The following is a 14,363-nucleotide window of genomic DNA, read 5'->3' on the forward strand; positions in this document are numbered from 1 at the left end:
GACATATTTTCAGGCTGGGCCCATAAAATCTCTCTGGAAATCCTCCCAACTCTTCTCTTTCACTCTGTCCATTTGTAGATGAGCTGCTGTCTTTAGCTCAGGATTCTCAGTGGCCCAGGAGTTTGTGGAGCCACACAGTGGCAGGAGCCTGGGTCTCTCTGAATGATCGGTCTTCTAAAATAGACCCTATCACAACTCCTACCTGATGTGATAGAAGCAAGAGATATGTGACCAGTGAGAAAAAGAAAAAACAAATTTATCTGAGTTTTTTATTTCTCTCCTTCCCCTGCAAAAAGGTGAGCTGGCAGAGAACTTCAATTAAGAACATTAAATGACTGTGGTTGACCCTCTTAATGTTAAGTGAAGCCCTCTGGTCCTCTCTAATATTTTATTAAAACTTGGAGTAGGGCTCCAAAGAGACACCTCCTGGTCCCTTCTTCATGGTTATGTGCTGAGAGTTGGGTAGTGCTTGGCTAAGTGGAACTCTCATCCAAGCACTACCAGAGTAGAGTTCTCATCCAAGAAGCCACTGCCAGAACAAGTCATTCCTGTCAGAATTCACTGGCATGATCCCAACCCAAAGCCATCAACAAAGTGGTTGAGAGGAGGGATCCAAAGGGTCTTATTCTAAAACCCTAACGGGAAAGAATTCAAATGGGTTTGCTAAGAAAGTATGCTAAGGACACATAAGACAAGCATGGCTTTGTACTTGAGAAAGTCTTTCCCAAACTGTGCTCTTTAAGCACACAATGCTTTTTAGTCATTTTGTGATTAGTTGTTTTAATAGAGAATTTAGAAGGGTTTTCCTGTAAATTATTTATGTAACAAACCTATCAATTTCTCTTTAAAGTAATCATATTTTTATTATTTATGATGATTTTGGTTACAAGTAAAAATGGAAAAAAGAAAAAAGTCTCAAGGACCAGGCATGTGGTGGCTTACATCTATAATCTCAACTACTGGGGAGAACCATGGTTCAAGACCAGCCCAGACAAAGTGAACTTGAGACCCTATCTGAAAAATAAACTAAAAAGAACTAAAAATAAACAAAAAAGAACCAAGGGTATGGCTCAAGTGGTAGAGTACCTGCTTAGCAGGTAGAAAAAAAAAAGTTCCAAATGGCTTAAATAAGAAAGGTAATTTACTAGATCCCATGATGAAAGTCCAGAGGAAAGTCAGTTTTAATTAGTGAGAGAGGCCATTGCCAAGAGATGCTGCCTTCCAAACTCCCTTAGGTAAAAACACCCAGCAGAATCCAACAGATCTCATTGCAAAGTACAAGTATGATTAGCAGAGCCAGAGCCCAACATCATAGAAGAACTGAGTATGGAGTGGAGAGACAATATCTCAGTAACTACCACATCTGTATAGAAACATACTGTTTCAAAATTGTTGTCATTTGGAAAAGGTAGTCAAAGAGAATGCAGCCCCAAAAATATAAGAAATGAGTTTTATAGAGTTATGTCAGACAGCTAATACAAACATTCATATGATTTTTCTGGATGACATGATGAATTTGCTATTACTTTTCTGTATTTTAGATTATGGTTTATTTCTTCATTCTAAATAAATATCTACCTACTACCATAAAAAAATGAAGTAAAAAAGATTGCCAGTCTTCCCCAGTATCACACAGAAATCACAAGTCTCAAGAATGAAGTGCTGAGGGAACAGCACTTCCAAGTGTCTGCCCCCATCAGGGGAACCTGGCTCAGTGGGCTGTGCAACTGGTGCTTTATTCCCACAGCTTAGCTGAAAGGGAAGCAAGAGAGAGAAAGACCGAGCATCCCTGCCTCCTCAGCCCCTCCATGCCTCCATTCCAGTCCCAATCCACATTGGGGCCTCTAGAGCCTGGGCATGCTGTGCCTTGCAGAGATGTGCAGAGTACAGTTCTGCAGTCCATTCAGTGCCCACTGGGTCCAGGTTTGGGTTCTTGTCACTCTTTCTTCTTAGAAGGTGCATCCTATGGGCAACAACTAATGTTTTATTTTTTTACAGGCTGAGGAGTAAATTTTCTTCTCTCAAATATTGCAGCCTATGTATATTTCTCTGTGATTCTGCTTCCTTATATAACTAGTTTTATACATGCTAATAAAACAAATACTGTAAGTACCTAGAAGAAAGGAAGGAAGGAAGGAATGGCCTTGTATGTCTCTATAGTCCCTTCATTCAGTTGCAAGTGACAGAGAGCTAGAATATAGTGGCTAAAGCATATAGGTTTTTCAGACCAGCAATGTCTGAGAGTGCTCTGTATCGCACAGCCTCATCAAAAGTATGTAGTTTCAGACTTTTGGATTTTGGCCAGTCTGATAAGGTTTTAAAAATCTATCTTTGAATAACCTTAAATTGAATTTCTTTTATTAGGAACCAGGTTGATCCACAGCTTTAAAAATATTCCTTTCTTATTAATATTCCTATTCAGTGCTTATCCTCCATCGTGGTTAATCATGAGATCTCTGGACACACAATGGCACGTTAGACTAAAACCATGAAGTAGGTGACATCCTCCACTGGACAGTCACTCACTCTCCCTGTGTTGTACCCCAAGGAATATGCCAACTACATTCCGATGAATGATCAGTCATGATGTTGATGGTCCATGCCCTGCTTCGTATTTAAGACATTTTAAGAGAACTGGAATATAAGAAAAATAAGTAAAAACTGTCTATAAGAAAAGCAAGGTGAAGCCAGGAATGAGCTCGGTACACTAAGCATCGTGACCATGGTTACAGGCAAGTCACATATTGGCCAAAAAAAGAGACAAATAGAGGTCAAGACAGGCTGCATCTCAGCAGTGCCTCATTAGAAGCTGGCTTATCTGGAGGAACCCTAGATAAGAATACAGGGAGGGGACACATTCCTTCTGCCTCTGCCCTGCAGGATCCCCATGTGGTGTCAAATGAAAGCAGAGCAGCAGAGGCAGCAACAGGATTGGGAGGAAAGTGGCCTGGCTCATGGAAAGAGAAGATACAGAATGAACTTCCATCAAGAATTTAGGAAAGAGATGTAGAGAACCAAGCTGAGAAAGTGCAGGAAGACAGCTTCCTCAACACAGAACCTAAATATGGCCAGGATATTCAGGTCACAGAAAAGGAAAGCACCATTTGTCAAAGCAGAGGAGTTGAAAACTAACATCACCCCGATTCCAGGGAAATATCTATAGCACCCTGTGGTCTGTTTTCTGCTGGGACATTGGTCAGATTCCTCTTGTCATCTTAGCTGCTGTTTCTGGCCAAGTCATACTTGGAGTTGAGCTCTGTAGAGGAAGGAGGATTTGCTCTAAGCTTGGATGTTGATAGCACATCACCAATAAACATTCACGTTCTGTGCAGAGTGAACATAATTCTCAGAATGTTTGGGGAACACTGGAGACCATCTTCATGTTTATATCAAGTGGCAGAACTCCACCTTCCAGCATATTTTGTACATAAAATTGTCACTTGACATCTAGATGGAATAATTGGTCATACTGTGATTATGGCTCTGGTAAGAGATACCAGATACCCTGCTTGCAGAAGGGGCTGTGAGAGGCAGAAAATAGTGCTAGAGCATTGGGCCAAATGTTTATCAAAAGTCTCAGATTGTCTTGGTGTCTTTTCACACACATAAAATCACAGCTGTTTCCACTATCAAACTAAACTTGCTTTGCTTCCTTTGATGTAGATGAAACTGTCCTTTCTCTAGACATATCAAACAAAGCACTTTTGCTTACAGCACAATATTTTGTCTCTCCAGGCATCCTATAAGCCATTGTTGAAGCAGGTCGTGGAGGAAATATTTAATCCTGAGAAGCCAGATCCCGTTGACATTGAACACATGTCTTCAGGCCTCACTGATCTCCTTAAAACTGGATTTAGCATGTTCATGAAGGTAAGTGGCCATGAAGAGGTAATCCTGAGTATAACAACAGCCCCTTTGCAGGGCATGAACCCTGGCACCCCATTAGCCCAGGCCGGTGCCATACAGATAATGGTTGATATTTTGACTTAGGGCAATCTTCATTTAACTGTTGGGTATAAACCAACCTTATCTCATAGTAGCCTCCTACAGCTTCTTCTGACCAGAGCACTATGATCTTTTCTAATCAGCATATAGAATCTATGGTGACAAACAAAAGCCACCCCCCCCCATGCCGTGAGAGCACTTTTGGAAACTTGTCTACTTATGGCCCATGTTGTCACGTTACATTATCTACATACTATTCACAGAGCTTACAGACAGTCCTTTGCTCTTAATTCTGGAATTTACTGTCTAGAATAATGAGCAATTCTGCACAGTCCCATGACTAACATCACCCTCAAAACCCACTTGGAAATGACTTTTGTTTTGGTGCAGCAGACTCCTAGGTGACAAGTGCTACAATTTCTCTGCCTTGTATCTGGGGTAGGTTAGAATGACAACAGTGGAATGAAAGGAGGACAAAGTACACAAATGTGATCTATTTTTAACTCACTGTAAAGTTTCTTAATATAAAAGAATCTAAACAAGATTACAGGCTGACCTCCCAGGCTATCCCAGGATTTCAGTGGTAATAAGTCTTGGAAATAACAGAATGTTTTACCAGCTTCAAAGAGTCTTTGAAATTGTTAATTAATCTGCATAGAAGATCTGGCCTTTTGGAGTTCAATAAATGCATATTCCAGGAAAACTGGTCCACTCCAAAAGCCAGAGGACAAATGCCAGGCAAGCAGAATGGAAACCAAGCAATAAACTGGCTGGAACGGCCATGCCAGCTCTATTCCCAATTACCAGTGACTTCTGAGGCAACGCCTGGCTGGTCCATTTTCCTACTTCTTCTCCCTTTTTTTCCCTTAATAAAGCAATGCAGATCAGACTCTTAAAAGTGTCCAAGAATTCCTGTGCTGAATATAGTAAGCCAAGAGTGCTGTTCAGTGACTCCCTGTCCTCAATCGCTGTTCTTGGTGGCTAGTTTGTATAGAAACTTCTAGGCTACACATGGTTTCTAGCCCTCTACTTTTGAGCACTCTTCCTTCATTCACAAGCTTGAACTTGCTGAGGTGATCATGACCATGTTAGGGTCTGTAGTCATGTGGGAGGACTGCCCATGTGCATTTTCTATGACTGTTCCATGAAACAAGAAGTCACATTTTAAAGTTACCCCTTCAAACTCTGGAGAGTGTTTTCTCCGTCTCTTCCTATGATCAGAAGCTCCACCGTCCTAAGCATGCTTTGCCTAGTAAGGAGTTTGGGACCATCCTGGGGCAGTTCTGGGAAATGGAGTATCTCTCCCTGCTCAGATCTCTTCATTAGGGATCCTGCAACTGAGGCTGAGCTCAGAGGGAGGTTCCCAAGGAGCGGATTAAGGATGAGGAATCTGTTCTCTCAGCAGCTGTCAGTGTCCAGTGCCCAGGCCACAACTGTGGGGCCTCTGCACTCAGTTGCCAGAGCAGCTCATTTGACAATGGGACAAGAGTCTCTCTGGCTGGCTATAATGCCCTCTCCTCCCCAGCATCCCAAAAGAGTCATTTTGTTTTATTTCTAAATGGGCCTTTGTAGCTAGCTTTTCCTGCCACTCCAGAGTTCAGCAAAGACAGTTACATCTGGCCCATGTGTATAGAATTTGAATAAAACTGGGATGAACTTAAAGAGGACTAGCCAATAGAAGACTTGAGGAGCTAACTGTAATTCCCTAAAGAGCTTTGAGATGGTGGATAAGCCATCCAGAGAGACTCCCATTCTGCTAAGGCTCCTGGAGAAAGGAGGAGGAAAGGTGCAGGTGGGTCTAACATGAACATGGGCATCATCCAGAGCTTTCTCCCCACCCCAAGTTATAACGATAACCTATGGTTAGTGTGTTCTATGGAGTCAGTCAGAATTTTTCCCTCTCATATCAATGTTTCTAACAACCTTAGGAGGTAAGTCCTATCATTTTCCCTGATATACCAATGAGAAAACTGAGGCCTAGAATGTGTAAGCAGTCGATGCCAATTTCCAGAAGGCTGGGGTTGCATCTCACTCTTCTATTCTCAGGTATTTCCCAAAGAGCACACAGGAAATATTGACACCAGGATTAGTCCCCAGCTCACTCTTATTCCGAAGCCCAGGCTCTTAGTCACAACATTTCTTGGCTCCAAGATGCTGCCAGGCATTTTCTTGGAAGTTAAGTGTTCATGTGTTATTAATTCTGGTTTTCTTCAGAATTAGTTGTTGGCATAAATGCTTTCCCTTTCCTGAATTGGGGTAACTCATGAATAAAGTCTGCCTGGGCTGGTCTTGGAGGCAGCTAGTGTGAGTGAGATCTATCAGGTCTTGAGGCCACCTGCTATTACCCTGTCTGCTTTTGTGGAGCTTGGGCCCAGGGTTCACGGATGGATCTGTCACTGCAATTGAGTTGCCCCGACACATTGTATCTTCATTCCGTATCAGCAGCGAACAGTTATCCCTCCTGTCTTTCTTACCACTTGCAGCCCTACTCTGTGCCTCTGGAGTCTACTCCCCACCTCCCATTCAAGTCTCACCAGTGCTGAGCCAGGAGGAAACAAAGAGGCAGAGCCTGTTAAAGTCTTCCACGTGGAATCCTTTCTGTGCCAGGGGTACTGTCATAAAAATGGGAAAATTAAGGAAATTTAACTTCTGCAGGAAGGCAACTGAGCTGGTCTGTCCCTGTTCTGCCTCTGTATTTAGAGATGGTGTCATGGATGATGTTGACTTGGGGTGACCCAGAGGCATTGTCTGTAGATGGTGCAGAAGACAAGGGTAGACTGGGAAGCTGGTGAGAACTGCCCTAAGAAATGGAGCATGCAGTTATTCCCCAGGAGGCACTGAGTGAGTTTCCCAGCAAATGACAGAAAGAACATAAGAAAGGGTGGTCCAGGCCCTGGGGGTCTCCTTCAGGGCTGTGTACCTTTCGTGCACACCCTGGTGCTTGCACTTATGCATTGTGTTATGATTACATCTATTAAATATCTTTCTCCAAACTAGTGTTTTATTCAAATTAGTGTTTTCTAAGTGCACAGCTTGGTCAGTTGTATATTAGTGGATCAAGACATGAATTCAATGGGTTGTAATCATTATTTTTACTGGAAAGTAATAGAACAGACTAGGTCAGAGTTTATTTAGTGAGGAAAGCAGCACAACCTTGTCTCACACACACACACACACACACACACACACACACATACACACACACGTGTGTGCGCATATTACTTAAATATCTTTTCAGTATAGATCACTCTCAAAGGAACGTAAAGTGGTGGGTGCCAATGACTCACTCCTGTAATCCCAGCTACTTGGGAGGTTGAGATCAAGAGGATTATGTTTTTAGACCAGTCTCAGCAAATAGTTCACGAGATCCCATCTCCAAAATAACCAGAGCAAAATAAACTGGAGGTGTGGCTGAAGTTGTAAAGTGCCTGCTTTGCAAGTGTGAAGCCCTGAGTTCAAACCCCAGTCCCAGCACACACACAAAAGAGAATGTGAGACCACGGCTGTGAGAATGGAGGCCCAATCTAGCTCTTCCTCTTTCCTACATTCTCAGCCCTGGGCATCGGTATGCAGGTATACAGCAGGTGTTTACTAAAGGTGGGGGGTGTTATAGTGCTTGTTCACAAAGCAGCACAGCTCTTTCCAACTACAGTCGTCCCTCCGTTATCCATGGGAATACCTTCCAAGACCATTGGAGGGTGCCTGAAACCGCAGAGACTCCCACTCCTTTTATGTCCCGTGTTCTTCCCTACACACGCACAGCCTTAGTGCTCTCTTCATCTTAGCTGAGCACATATCACACTCCATTGCCAGAACTTTGGTGCCTCTCACATGTGACCGCAAGGCTAGCACTAATTTCTTTTTCTTTTTTTTTTATTCATTTATTCACATGTGCATACATTGTTTGGGTCATTTTTCCCTCGTGTCCCTGCCCCTCACTCACCACCCAACCCCCTCACTTCCAGGAAGAGGCTGGTTTTTTTTTCCTTTTATTATTCATATGTGCATATAAGGCTTGGGTCATTTCTCCCCCCTGCCCCCACCTCCTCCCTTACCACCCACTCCGCCCCCTCCCTCTCCCCCCACCCCCTCAATACCCAGCAGAAACTATTTTGCCCTTATTTCTAATTTTGTTGTAGAGAGAGTATAAGCAATAACAGGAAGGAACAAGGGTTTTTGTTGGTTGAGATAAGGATAGCTATACAGGGCATTGACTCACATTGATTTCCTGTGCGTGTGTGTTACCTTCTAGGTTAATAGGAAGAGCCTGTTTTGCCCTTTTCTCCAGTTTTGTTGAAGAGAACACATAAGCAATAATAAGGAAGACAAAGTGTTTTTGCTAGTTGAGATAAGGATAGCTATACAGAGACATTCCTAGCATTGCTTTCGTGTACCCATGTGTTATGACCCATGTTGATTTAACTCTAACTGATCTTTACATTGGTTCCTGATCCCCTGCCCATGATAACCTGTCATTTTAAGGTTTCTGTATTAGTTCCTCTGCAGTGGGGACATCAAACACTTTCATGTTTTGGGTTTTCTACCTATCCCCATATCTCCCATATGTGCTCCCCTTGTCATGTGACCCAAGTCCAACCACATTGCTGTATTTGCCCTAAATCTAAAGTCAGCATATGAAGGAAAACATACGATTTTTGGTCTTCTGAGCCTGGCTAATCTCACTCAGGATGATGTTCTCTTTCTAGTTCCATCCATTTACTTGCGAATGATAAGATTTCGTTCTTCTTCATGGCTGAGTAAAATTCCATAGTGTACAAGTACCACATTTTCTTGATCCATCAGTAAATTTTCTTGATCCGTCAGTAGTAGGGCATCTTGGTTGTTTCCATAACTTGGCTATTGTGAATAGTGCTGCAGAAACATGGGTGTGCAGGTGCCTCTGGAGTAACCTGTGTCACATTCCTTTGGGTATATCCCCAGGTGTGGGATTGCTGGATCATATAGCAGGTCTATGTTTAGATTTTTAAGAAGTCTCCAAATTTTTTTCCAGAGTAGTTGCACCAGCTTACATTCCCACCAGCAGTGTACGAGGGTTCCTTTTTCCCCACATGCTCGCCAACATTTGTTGTTGGTGGTGTTTTTGATGATGGCTATTCTAGCAGGGTTGAGGTGAAATCTTAGTGTGGTTTTGATTTGCATTTCCTTTATGGCCAGAGATGGTGAGCATTTTTTCATGTGTTTTTTTGTCATTTGAATTTCTTCTTTTGAGAAAGTTCTATATTAGGTTCAATTGCCAATTTCTTAAGTTTAGTTTCTTAAGTTCCCTGTATATTTTGGTTATCAGTCCTTTTTCTGATGTATAGCTGGTAAATATTTTCTCCTACTCTGTGGGTGGTTTCTTCAGTTTAGAGAACATTTCTTTTGTTGTGCAGAAGCTTTTTAATTTTATGAAGTCCCATTTTTCCATCCTTTCTCTTAGTTGCTGAGCTGCTGGGTTTATATTGAGGAAGTCCTTGCCTATACCTTTTTCTTCCAGAGTATTCCCTGCTCTTTCCTGTATTAACTTCAGAGTTTCAGGTCTGATATTAAGGTCCTTGATCCATTTTGAGTTGATACTAGTACAAGGTGATAAACATGAATCTAGTTTTCAGTTTCTTGCAGAAGGATAGCCACTTTTCCCAGTAACATTTGTTGAAGAGGCTGTCTTTTCTCCATTGTATATTTTTGGCACCTTTGTCAAAAATAAAGTGGGCATAGTTGCACTGATTCATATCCGGGTCCTCTATTCTGTTCCACTGGTCTTCATGTCTCTTTTTGTGGCAGTACCATGCTGTTTTTATTGCTATTGCTTTGTAATATAGTTTGAAGTCGGGTATTGTGATACCTCCTGCATTGCTCTTTTTGCTGAATATTGCTGGTCTCTTGTGTTTCCAAATGAACTTTAGGGTAGATTTTTCAATCTCTGTGGTGAAAGTCATTGGGATTTTGATGGGAACTGCATTAAACATGTAGATTGCTTTTGGTAGTATAGCCATTTTTACTATGTTGATTCTACCAATTCATGAGCACAGGAGATCTTTCCACCTTCTGTAGTCTTCCTCAATCTCTTTCTTCAGAGGTTTGTAGTTCTCTTCAGAGGTTTGTAGTTCTCTTTGTAGAGCTCATTCACATCCTTTGTTAAGTTTAAACCAAGGTATTTGATTTTTTTTGAGGCTGTTGTAAATGGAATTTTTTCCATATATTCTTTCTCAGTTTGTTCGTTGTTGGTGTATAGAAAAAGGAATGACTTTTGTAGGTTGATTTTGTATCCTGCCACATTGCTATAGCTGTGTATGGTGTCTAGGAGTTTTTGGGTAGAGTTTTTTGGGTCTTTAAGGTATAGGATCATATCATCTGCAAATAGGGCTATTTTGACAGTTTCTTTACCTATTTGTATTCCTTTTATTTCTTCTTCTTGCCTAATTGCTCTAGCTAGGAATTCCAGTGCTATGTTGAATAGGAGTGGAGATAGTGGGCATCCTTGTCTCATTCCTGATTTTAGGGGAAATGGTTTCCATTTTTCACCATTAAGTATAATATTGGCTGTAGGTTTGTCATATATAGCCTTTACAATGTTGAGGTACATTCCTTCTATTCCTAGTTTTCTTAGAGCTTTTATCATGAAGTGGTGTTGGATCTTGTTGAAGGCTTTTTGTGCATCTATTGAGATGATCAAGTGGTTTTGTCTTTCCTTCTTTTAATGTGCTGTATTACATTTATAGATTTGCATATGTTGAACCACCCCTGCATCCCTGGGATGAATCTGACTTGATCATGGTAGATGATCTTTCTGATGTGTTGTTGGATTTGGTTTGCCATTATCTGATTGAGGATTTTTGCACTGATGTTCATTAAGGAAATTGGCCTATAGTTCTCTTTTTTGGAGGTGTCTGTCTGGTTTTGGGATGAGAGTAACATTGGTTTCATAAAATGAGTTAGGCAGTGTTCCTTCCCTTTCTATTTCATGGAACAGTTTAAGGAGGGTTGCTATTAGTTCTTCTTTAAAGGTGTAATAGAATTCAACAGAAAATCCACCGGGTCCTGGATTTTTCTTTTCTGGGAGACTCTTTATTGCTGCTTCAATTTCATTTTGTATTATAGATCTATTTAGGTGATTAATATCCTGTTGGTTCAGTTTTGGATGGTCATAAGTATCGAGAAATCTGTCCATTTCTTCAAGATTTTCAAATTTATTAGAATAAATAAATATAGGTTCTCAAAGTAGTTTCTGATGATTTCCTGGATTTCTGTGGTGTTTGTTGTTATCTCCCCTTTTGCATTTCTGATTTTACTGATTTGGGTTTTTTTCTCTGCTCATTTTAGTCAGGTTAGCCAGGAGTCTGTCAATCTTATTTATTTTTTCAAAGAACCAGCTTTTTGTTACATTGATTCTTTGTATGGCTTTTGTTGTTTCTATTTCATTGATTTCAGCCCTTATTTTTGTTATTTCTCTCCTTCTGCTTGTTTTGGGATTTGCTTGTTCTTGTTTTTCTAAGAGTTTGAGGTGTAGCATTAGGTCATTGATTTGAGATCTTTCTGACCCTTTAATATGTGCACTCATGGCTATAAACTTTCCTCTTAGGACTGCCTTTGCTGTGTCCCATAGGTTCCGGTAGGTCATGTTTTCATTTTCATTAACTTCCAGGAACCTTTTAATTTCTTCTTTTATTTCATCATGACCCATTGATCATTCAGCAATGTGTCATTCAGCTTCCAACTGTTTGCATGTTTTTTATTGTTGTTTTTGTTGTTGATTTCTAGTTTTAATGCATTGTGATCAGATAGAATGCATGGGATTATTTCTAGTTTCTTATATTTGTGGAGACTTGCTTTGTGCCCTAAGATATGATCAGTTTTGGAGAAGGTTCCATGAGCTGCTGAGAAGAATGTATATTGTGCAGAAGTTGGATTAAATATTCTGTAGATATCAGCTAGGTCTATTTGATCTATGGTATGATTTAGTTCTACAATTTTTTTATTGATTTTTTTGTTTGGATGACTTATTTATTGGTGATAGGAGGGTATTAAGGTCTCCTATTACCACTGTGTTGGAGTCTCTATATATTTTTAGGTCTTTCAGAGTATGTTTGATGAAATTGGGTGCATTGATGTTGGGTGCATATAAGTTGGTAATTGTTATTTCCTTTTGGTGTTTTTCACCTTTTATTAGTATGAAGTATCCTTCTTTATCTTGTTTGATCAATTTAAGTTTGAAGTCTACTTTGTCTGAGATAAGTATTGCTACCCCTGCTGTTTACAGGGGACATTGGCTTGGTAGATCTTCTTCCAGCCTTTCATCCTAAGTCAGTGTTTCTTTCTGTCAGTGAGATGGGTCTCCTGTAGGCAGCAGATTGTTGGATCTTCCTTTTTAATCCAGTTTGCCAGACTGTGTCTTTTACTGGGAGAATTAAGTCCACTAACATTCAGTGTTAGTATTGATAGGTATATGGTGATTCCTGTCATGTAGTTGTCTTTGCTGTTTATGGTTTGATTGTGTGTAGCTGAATCAATGTTATTCTCTACTTTCTTGCCTTTTCTTCTCCTGTGTTTTGGTACTGCCTGCCCTTTCATGGTTTTGTTTGCTTTCACTTTCTGTGTTCAGAATTCCTTGAAGAATCTTTTGTAGTGCTGGCTTGGTGGTCATATATTGTTTTAGTTTCTGCTTATCATGGAAGACTTTTATTGTCCCATCTATTTTGAATGACAGTTTTGCTGGGTAGAGTATCCTAGGGTTGAAGTTATTTTCATTCAGTGCCTGGAAGACCTCACTCCATGCTCTTCTTGCTTTTAAGGTTTCCGTTGAGAAATCCACTGTGATTTTGATGGGTTTACCCTTGTATGTTATTTGTTTTTTCCCTTACAGCCTTCAGTATTCTTTCTCTATTTTCTGTGCTTGTTGTTTTAATGATAATATGTCATGGGGTAGTTCTATTTTGGTCAAGTCTGTTTGGTGTCCTGGAGGCTTCCTATACCTGAATGGGCATAGTTTTATCTAGATTTGGGAAATTTTCTGTTATCACTTTGTTGAATATATTATGAATTCCTTTTGCTTGCACCTCTTCTCCTTCTTCATGCCCATGATTCTCAGGTTTGGTCTTTTGATGGAGTCAGTGAGTTGTTGCATATTCCTTTCACAGGTCTTGAGCTGTCTGACTAATAGTTCTTCAGTTTTTCCTTTAATTACCATTTCATCTTCGAGTTCTGAGATTCTGTCTTCTGCTTGTTCTAGTCTGCTGGAGTGGCCTTCCATTTTGTTTTGTATTTCTGTTTCATTCTTTTTTCTGAGGTTTTCCATATCATGGATCACTTCCTCTTTAATATTGTCAATTTTCATCCTTAATTCATTTATCTCTCTATCTGTGGTGTTCTCTGTTTCATTTTGGTGTTTATTTAGGGCCCCTATGATTTCATTTATTTGTTTTTGTGTTTTCTCATATTCTTTATTTTTTGTCTTGGAATTTCTTAAGTGTCTCCTGTACATTTTGGTTAGCCATATCCACTATCATCTCTATAAAATTCTCATTGATTACTTGCAGGATTTCTTCTTTCAGCATGTTCTTTTGGGCTTCATGTTGGGTTCCTTGGTATAGTTTATCTTTGTTTTGTTGGAGTCTGAATCTGGGTATCCATTTTCTTCATTTCCTTCTAAATCCTGTACTAATTTATTTTGGGGGGGAGAATGGTTTCCATCCTTTTTTTGTCTTCCCATCATTCCAGTTGGTACTATTTCTGTCCCTGGTCTATGTGTAACTTAGTATTAGCTAACTTACAATAGTAGAACTAACAAAACCAAGAAAGAAGAAGGATGAAAAAGAAAAAAAATGGAGAACCAAAGAAATCAACAGGGAGATATAGTTGACAATCAGACAGCAAACAAGACAAATAAACACTTAAAGAAAAGAGAAAAAAAGAAAAAAAAATTCCTGGTTCAGGAGCAGTAGAATTTCAGCCTTAGTAGTTCTGGTGTTACTCCTTTAGCATCCAGTCCTGCTTGTCTGCATCTCCTAGGCAGGTTTGGAGCTGGTGTCTGGTGGTGTTGGAGCCCTGCTGTGGCAGGTGGTGGGCACTGTGCTGGCATGCAGGCGGGCGGGTGGCGGTCTGGCGGGTTGTGGGGTGGCAGCCTGGTGGGGCAAAAGCCTGGCAGGTCCACAGGGCGAAGACCCAGACAACCAGCAAGCAGTGGCCTGGCTGTTCTGCAGGCCAGAGGCCTGGCAGGCCAGCTGGCAGCATGAGAGCCCACTTGTTCTTTCATTGTATCGTGGTATGGAGAAGCCTTCAGTCTAGGAGTTCAGGGTGCTGAAGTTTCAGCTCTCCCTGGTGCTTTACCTCAGCCAAGCATGTCTCCAGCATCTCAGCCAGGTCCCTGATTCACGGAGCTCACACAGTCTGCGTCTGTGTCCCAGTCACCATTTTGGATC

At 40.9% G+C, this 14,363-nt stretch overlaps 1 protein-coding gene across 3 annotated transcripts in view; it reads left to right on the forward strand.

Annotated features, from left to right (window-relative positions):
- Scfd2 (sec1 family domain containing 2) overlaps positions 1-14,363 on the forward strand; it is a 413,685-nt gene that overhangs the window by 378,517 nt on the left and 20,805 nt on the right. For all 3 annotated transcript variants that reach the window (XM_074042261.1, XM_074042262.1, XM_074042263.1), the window contains exon 7: positions 3,736-3,870. In XM_074042261.1, the coding sequence (XP_073898362.1) occupies positions 3,736-3,870 (135 nt within the window). The remainder of the gene's footprint in view (positions 1-3,735; positions 3,871-14,363) is intronic.

This window comes from Castor canadensis, chromosome 9, assembly GCF_047511655.1.
Source record: "Castor canadensis chromosome 9, mCasCan1.hap1v2, whole genome shotgun sequence".
NCBI lineage: Eukaryota > Metazoa > Chordata > Mammalia > Rodentia > Castoridae > Castor > Castor canadensis.